General features: G+C 31.1%; 1 protein-coding gene across 1 annotated transcript; it reads right to left on the reverse strand.

The window, feature by feature from the left end:
• Positions 1–2,067: 2,067 nt before the first annotated feature.
• Positions 2,068–7,627, reverse strand: LOC113374765 (proteoglycan 4-like). Its single transcript, XM_026614735.1, has 4 exons — positions 7,498–7,627; positions 5,180–5,374; positions 4,275–4,435; positions 2,068–3,094 (listed from the first exon to the last, which is right to left on the reverse strand). The coding sequence occupies exons 1-4, from the start codon at positions 7,625–7,627 to the stop codon at positions 2,567–2,569; spliced, it is 1,014 nt and encodes a 337-aa protein (XP_026470520.1). The 3' UTR covers positions 2,068–2,566.
• Positions 7,628–8,593: the final 966 nt, after the last annotated feature.

Below are 8,593 nucleotides of genomic sequence, written 5' to 3' on the forward strand. Positions count from 1 at the left end.
GAATATTAACGAGGGACAGAGGGGGTCCAAAAATCCTTAAAAAATGGATCGCGTGATTAATGGGCGCCCCCTTAACTCAGAGTGTTAAACTTGACACACTGGATGTCGTCTATAGACGACACTCGTATGCGCAGGTCACAAAGCGGATGTCGCCTATAGGCGACACTTGTAAAAAGGTTACTAACGACTTGGTAGTTTTCTGATTTCTTTTTCGAAAAAATATAGACAAATATGAGAGCATTGTAAAAAAAAAATCTTATATCGTAGTTATTTAGTGGCTTAAAATTTCAAATAAATCTATAATAAAATTTAATAAAAAAATTAAGTTGTTATAAAATGTGTTAATTAAAAAATTTGTTTATTGACCGACTTTACAAATAAATACGTCACATACGAAACCAGCTCCTACTATAAGCAAAAGTAATTTAGTAAATTTCATAACGATTCAGATATCAGAATTTATCGACTGACTAGATTTAAATATTCAATATCGATATTCCGATATCGATTTTAAATTTTGGCGCTTATTCAGAAGTTTGTCTTATTTCAAGGTATCTAAACTTAAACAAGATATAGACTTTAAAAATTGTGAATTGATCTTGACCTAAAAAATTGTGCTTAAAAATAAAGAAAAAAAAAATGAAAAATGTTGTATGTGACCAAATGTACTAGTTTAGAAAACCAATAACAAAAAACAACTTGAACAAAAAATGTTTCCGAAACTTATTATTCACAAATCCTTAGAAATCAGGAATCCGCGCAATTTATTATACAGAAATTGTATATTGACGTTAAATCTATAAAAACAATTTATAAGTAATTGCATTAATTTTGCATTAATAATCCTGTTTGGTTCTACGGATTTTTGAAAAATTTCTTGGATAGTCTAAAATAATTAATTAACTTCCCATAGGGTGAGTTATAGTAATCGCAAAAAATCGAAAATAAAATTTTCTACTAATCTTTAAGTTCCAAAACCTTCTGTACATTTTGGCATACCTTAGAAAAAAAATGAAGTATGTGCGTGTGCGTATGTGTGTGTGTAGTATGTATGTATGTATGTGCGGATACAATTCTTCATTATTCAATTTCGGGAGCACAGATTAACTGATTTGAAAAATTTAAAAAGCATTCGATTACTACTGATGGTGAGACGTGCTGATTAGTTTTAAGCAGAGGCAGGTCCAGAAAATTCGAAGATATGGGGCAAAAAGTAAAGAAACTAATATGAAATGAACAAAAGTTCATGAAAAAGGGATAAAACAAAAGACTGTACGTTGCGCCAGACAGTGGCTCTCATAAAATTGTTGTAATTTTTGAGTTACGACTGGTCTTAATTTTATACATACTATTATGATCCATCAGTTGTTTTAAAATTATAATTAAGGCGTATTGATTAAAAATATTTCATAGAAAATAATATCGAATATCCCCTGCCCTCCAGCGAGTCGTCTATTATCCAAGTCGATTCGAACGCAAAGCGAACGTTTGGTAGGTATAATATAATATCTCTTCCATCTAGCAGATGTAATTACAAGATATATACACAATTACAGTGCAAAAAACAGCGACAAGAAAAAACGACTGAATCAGAACTAATTATAAAAATATAGGCGACCGATTCAGATATACGACTTAGCGCAGGACGGCGGAATTATTAAATTATTACGCAAAAAAATCAAAATCGCTGAATCTCAAAGTCACCGTTTTTTGTGAACATTATGAATGGATGGATTATCACAATACGTAATAGAGAGAATGCACATTAATCTTGGATTTAAGTGAGCGTAAATTTATTATTTCCTGTCTAAAAATAAATATTTTTCATACCATAACTGCATTTTGGCTTAAATTTAGAACGTGACGTTGGTAAATAAAAATGCAATTAAAATTCGGAATAAATTAATCTACCGTAATACTTATAGAGATTAATATAATCACAGTTGTATACGCGCCAACGATATATTTTGTACACGTTTCGAACCACACTATATTATTGATAAATGGAAACATATATTCAACGAGAAAGTAATTTATATAAATTGACTTCGAGGCTCTTATTTCATGCTTTTCTACACAAAATTTATGATATGATTCGTTGTAATCGTTAACCAGTACCTGTATCTTGCAAAATTATCATTAATTAACCGGTTGACTGAAATTGACGATTATATTCGTCATGAAGACGATGCAGAATTTTGTGTATTGACTCGTCACTCATATAAATCTTCCACAATTGGCTATTTAGATTTCAATATTTAGAATATTTTGAGGCTATGCCAGTATAACATAAATAGTTGTGTCAATTTAGCTCAAAAACAACAGTTTACCTCGAATCTGACGACACAAAACTGTGCACTCAGTTCAATGAGAGCGCCACAGCTATCTGGTTAAATGCAAAACTGTTATGCACGGATAGAACAAGTGAAAGCTGATCCAGATCCTTTGAAATTTATTACCTAACACTACCTAAGTCCGTCTCTATGAATCCTGTTATTTATGACTTCGGAATGGTATAATATAAATTGCCAAATATCAGAAAAAAAGCAAGCCAAGAAAAAGAAAATCACTTACCAGTCATGTCGACGCTGTCCCCGTTCTCAACTGGAGCAGGAGCATCAGCAGATTTCACCTCCTCGGTTTTGGCGACATCTGGCTTAACCTGCTGGACTGGTATTGTATTATTTTCTTCAACGACAGCATTTGCCTGCTGAACAGCTTCTGCAGGTTTCTCGACCTCTGCGATTTTAACTTCTTCATTTGTTTTTACAGATTCTCCGACCACTTTAGCCGCATCTTCTTGATTAGCTGCGATCGCATTTTGACCGTCAGCTGGTGCGCTGACGGGAGCGATCAGCTCTTGATTTTGAACATTGGAAGTTGTTTCAGTTAAAACTTCACCAGAAGGTGTGGTAGTGACGACAGTCTGTTCTTCTTCTACAGAAACTTCGGTTTTACCATTAATCGTTTCTGTTTTAACGATTGTAGTGTTGGTCACTTCCACCGCCTGTTTACTGATCGTAGTATCTAATTTGGTGCTTCCATCTCCTGGCGATTGGAGTGGCGTTGCTTTTGGTGTCAATTTTGGTGAAGCCTGAAAAAGGAAAGGAAAGAATAAAAATGGAATTATGGTCAATACGACATTATGCCGATATAAATTATGTAAGAATCGATATAAATTATGCATTATGAATTAACAACTTATGGTAAGTTAAACTAGTATTTTCATCTATATTGTATTAAACTTAAGATGAAATTTGTAAAATATATTATAAGTGAAGTGCTTCATATATGTGGAAAAAATCGAGCAATATTTTTATTTTTGTGGGCACCATATTGTAATTCAAAAATTAACTTATATACATAGTCTTAAATATTATATTTATGGCCACAGACTCTTTAAGGACTATTTATGTTATTAATTCCGATATTTGATCCATTACTGCTTCAAATAAACCGCATATTACTGATCGAACATATTTTCTATAAATTCTTGAATATGAGAACCATTAAATAACTAAACGACAAAATAAATCAAATACGAACATACGAAATTAGCACAAGCTTGACTTCACTTTATTGATCATAAACTATTCTGTTGACATATATTATCAACGCATAAATCAGGCTCTTGTAAATACCATATCTGGGAATAACTAGAAGAAATAAAACTAAAGCCTCAACCTTCTAAATGCCTATATGTATATGTTCACAACCTAATTTCATAGAAATATGAAATATTAACATGGTAAATATAAATCTAGCAATTATTTCATATATATCGTTGAATTACGTCACATTTAGTTTATTTTTATTATTGAGTGAGTATGTGGCGTGGGAATTTTAACGAATAGCACATAATTTCAATGATATATGATCTACCTTGAGCAGTTAGCTTCATTTTCATTGAATCTAGATCACAGGTAATTAAAGATTTATCAACGTATCTTTATCGTCAATTACGTCAATAATTACGCAAAATTTCGTAAGATACGCTTGAATATTATTATATATAAATATACATTGGTATATATTGAACATTGTATATATATACACTTCATAGTGGCAGTTATTCATCTAACGACCTAGTTGTGGAACAGTACCATTTGAACCAATATTACTCTTCCAAATTATGTTCTCGTTTAGATGCAATGTTTACAAACCAAGTAATTACATAATTTGATGGTAAATCCAAAGATATTTTTAATTTCCATCAAATTTGTGCTGGACAGAACGAAACTAAACTTCCAGCCAAATGATTGTTATATAATTACCTTAACACTGTTGGGGCGAGATACTTTTTCAGTGATCGTTCTCTTCGGAGTTTCTGGTTTTGAAGGCACAGACTTGCGTGGAGCTGCGTGGACTTTGGGCAGAGGCGGCTTAGATGCTCCTTCTTTGTCTATGGTTGATTTTGGTCGTTCGCCATTAATTCCTGAAATGGACAAAATAATAATATATATCACCCAAGAATACTGATAACCTATGCAGATATTATGGAAATAGAACTATATTTAATAGAAGATATTAGGGTAAATAGATAAAAGATGGCACAGAGCTTTAATTAAAAATTTGATAGTTTTAGTTTTTGGATAGTTCCATGTTTGTATAAAATGAAGAAAGCTTCAATAACAATCCTCTCAGATGTTGAGCTTTATTGTCAAAGTCATCCTTTCAAACGTGTATCTCTCCCCCCCCCCCTCAAAAGTTCATTTTGAGAGTGGTTTTTCCATGGTTTTTGAGGACTTGTTCACTTTTTGACAAAATGACAGAGTAGTTCATTCGATGACAAGAAAAATGAAACCTGTCAAAGATGATTCCACTCAAATTACTTCTAAAAACAGACCAAAAAATCCAGTAAAAAGTAAAATCTTGCATTTCTTTCCAAATCTTTTTTTCTCATTCTGAGCCTGGTTACGATGTATGACATGTTCCCTTCGGGATTAAGGGTTATATGTTGGTGTCCCCAAGAGAACCGAACGATTTATTCATGAATTGCCTACTTAAAAGAATATCTCAGTATGACCTGATCTAATCTACTATTTCTCAATCAGTATTATTCTTATCATATTTTTAGTACCTCAGTATCTCCTTCCTAGTATCTCAGTATGTCCTTACATTAAATTTTTCACTATTTCTCAGTTTTTCCTATTATTCTCATCATATTTTTTTTACTTACCGAGTCGGCTGGCGCTATTATCAGCGCTGACACCAGTTCCAGCGATGCTGGCTGGTCTTGGTCTGCGGGGAGCGCTGGCTGGACGACGCACAACGGTGCCAGTTCCTACTGATGAGGCGTTCTGAGTGGACAGTGCGCTGCCTGGACGGGATGAAGAACCGCTCAAGCTGGGAGTTATATCGCCTGAACGCAAACCTATTTTTGCACCAGGAAGGGGATAGATAAAGAAATATATTAGTAAAATTCATATTGTGAAAACATCTACAGATAGTCTTAAATATATCTAAGATACTGCGAGTTCGACAGTAACTGATGTTCAAAGTTTGAGCTACAAAAATTAGCTACTATCATAGATTTTTGTCATTTATTCTTATGATTTTTTCATTTTTATCAAAAATACTGTTATGAATTTAGACGTATAGTATGCCTATTAATAAAAAAACTAAAGTATTATTTATTTAAATAAACGTTATTATTAGTTATAAAATTGTTTTTTTTGCATCCAAGCCTATGTTGACGAAAACTCATCTAGACTGACGATTTGCAAATTTATATTCGTCATTTTTGGACAGTTTGGGCTCGAATAGAACAAACTCAATGAGTTATGACAAATTAAAAAAAAAAAACGTTTACCAGAATAAATAATATTTATTAAGTTCCTATAAGTAACCTAATTTTAAAAGTTTGGAGAAAAATAACGCCATAATATTTTCATATCATTGAATGTGTTTAAAGCTTTTTCAAATTCAAACTGATTTTGAAGACATTTGTGCTTAAAATTGTTTGGAAAATTTAAAATTTTAAAATTATCCTGTAATTGCTTGAATTACAATATAATGTAAAAGTAATGAATTAGGTTATTAACAATATTTAAGTTGAATTTTGATATTTATCTTGCATTATAGTACTTTTTACGTTAAAATGTAGATCTGGAGCAAACAGATAAAATTACAGAAATATTCTAAGCTCACCAGTTAACTTATAATAGAATGTAATATATATTAGGATTGTCCTTGATATGAATATTTTCGAATTTCTTTGCTCCCAGGATCTCAAATGCTTCCAAATTGATAAAAAAATTCTCTGAAAGTTTTTAATCTTAATATTAACTTTAAGATAGTCCGCACTCTAACCAAAGTTTCTGAGATATTCTTCCTAAGTAAATACTTATTTTATAAAATATATCTATTTTTGTTGTAATTTTATTTGTGATCAAAATAGGCAAATACAATGATATTCTCAAATATTTGATTCACTTGTCGCTAAGATAGAAAATTCTAAAAAACGAATGGATTTTTGTCCAGTTATTCCCATAAGAAACTTTGGTTGGAGTGCGGACTATCTTAAAGTTAATATTAGGATCTAAAACTTTCAGAGAATTTTTTTTGATCAATTGGAGGCATTTGAGCCCCTGGGAACAAAAAAAATTGAAAATATTCATATTAAAATATCCATCCTAATATATTTATATTACATTCTATTATATGCTAATTGGTAAACTAAAATTTCATCTGTTTGCTCCAGATGCACCCTTAACGTAAATAGTACTAGAATGCAATATAAAAAACATAATTCAATAACTTAATAATTGTTAATAATTCTCCAAACTAAAACCGTTGTGGGACATTTGTAATTTTTAACCATTTAGTTCCTTTTTAATTTAACTTTAACTCCTGACATTGCAATTTATCAAAATATAAAACATTACTTCTAAAAATCTTGTAATTAAAAATCTCATCAATGACAAAATTCTTACTTAACTACAAATCTATAAATAAGTTCATCAGAATTGTTTATACAAACAAATTGCAAAAATTAATTTAGACATTTATTAATAAGAGGTTATGAGTAAAAAGCTATCGTTGTTTTTACTGAATCTTGCATCTACTCATTTGCTATAAAAAAAAATATTAACACGATGGTGGTGAAAAATTATTAATAGGACGGGTGGTCCATATGTGGTCAAAACACGTCCATAAAACAAACTTTCATTCCTATTACAAAATATTTTCCGTCGATTGCTTTATCTTGATACACCTATCGCAACAGCTTAATATGCATCATATAAAGCAAACATTGAATTAAAAATTAATATTTAAACCATAAATTCAACTAAACGTAAACAAATAAATTAATAATATAAGCAATAAAATATATCATTGAGCGGAGCGTAATCTAATAGTAATAAATACAGGCATCGTTAATACGCCTCAAGGAATGGGCGAACATAAACAGAAAACTTTAATTTCTACGTCAATGTGTAATAAATCGTTTTAGATATTTTGCCGCGCTTTCTAAGAATAAATTTACAGCTTTACTCCAGATATGAACGTTAATAGGCAGTAACGGCAGTAAGTCTGTCACTTTCCTTCCTTGCAAAACGGTAATAAATCTTATCAAAACAGATAATAAAATATCATGGATTCTTATGATGGTTAACATGGACATAGTAGATGCACTTTTTTTTAAAAAAAATACGCTACAACGATCATATGTGAAACGATACTACAGAAATGATTCAGATTTAGATGACTTAGGAAGAGCTACTTTAGCTACTTTACATTTGGTCCTTACAAAGAATTTGATGTTAAAAGTTGCTGATGGTACAGTGATATTGCCACAACATAAAAAAGGTCTTCAAAATATACTAATCAGAAATTTTAATAAAAATTTTATGGTATTTGGGATCAACATTAGTAACACTATTAAAGGAAGGTAAAAAAAAGGTATAAAACTTAAATCAATATTAAATAAATAATAAAAAATGTTATATAATTCGTGAAAAAATCAAAACTTCAACCTCAAGAAATGTAATGTAATAGTATCCAAATTAGATCAAGGGTTGTTTCCTTAGGATCCGAATAAAATCAAAAGTTGCCCCTTGGGATCCAAAGGAGATCAAGGGTTGGCCTTCTCTGATAAAATAAAAATGTCATGGTGATGCTATTTTGCGGGTATATTTCATATGAGTTGGTACTAACGACCTGTCAAAAAACTATGTATTTGCTGTGCGATTAGGCGTTTTACACATAAAACCTAACCTACAAAACGCACAAAAGTCAAATATCAATTTTATCATAAGTGCATCTTTCTAATGTCTGAATTAGCTTTCATGTGTAAAACGCCTAAACGCTCATCAAATACATAGCATTTTGACAGTTTGCTACTACCAACTCATACGAATATAGACCCGTAATAAAGCATTACAATATCATTTCAATTTCATCTGAGAACTGGCCCTCCTAATTAAATTGTAGAGCGTTCTTGTATATTTATCGAATTATTGTTACAAAATGCTTGATTAATTAAAATTTACACGAATGAAACAGTTTGTACAATCCTACATACTCTAAGCCAGTGGTTTCCATCTTTTGTACCGGGCTCCCTAATTTTAGAAAAAAAATAATGCTGCTC

This window comes from Ctenocephalides felis, unplaced genomic scaffold (genome assembly GCF_003426905.1).
Source record: "Ctenocephalides felis isolate EL2017-DRISC unplaced genomic scaffold, ASM342690v1 CF-g0.4_SCAFFOLD_01886, whole genome shotgun sequence".
Classification (NCBI taxonomy): domain Eukaryota; kingdom Metazoa; phylum Arthropoda; class Insecta; order Siphonaptera; family Pulicidae; genus Ctenocephalides; species Ctenocephalides felis.

What these genes read in the sequence shown, in the direction of transcription:
- LOC113374765 (XM_026614735.1), bottom strand. Translation starts at nt 7,627, where the DNA reads ATGTCCATGTTAACCATCATAAGAATCCATGATATTTTATTATCTGTT. An exon ending in TATTAACGTTCATATCTGGA is followed by an intron (nt 5,375 to 7,497) that starts GTAAAGCTGTAA and finishes GTGCAAAAATAG; the next exon opens with GTTTGCGTTCAGGCGATATA. An exon ending in TAATAGCGCCAGCCGACTCG is followed by an intron (nt 4,436 to 5,179) that starts GTAAGTAAAAAA and finishes TGTCCATTTCAG; the next exon opens with GAATTAATGGCGAACGACCA.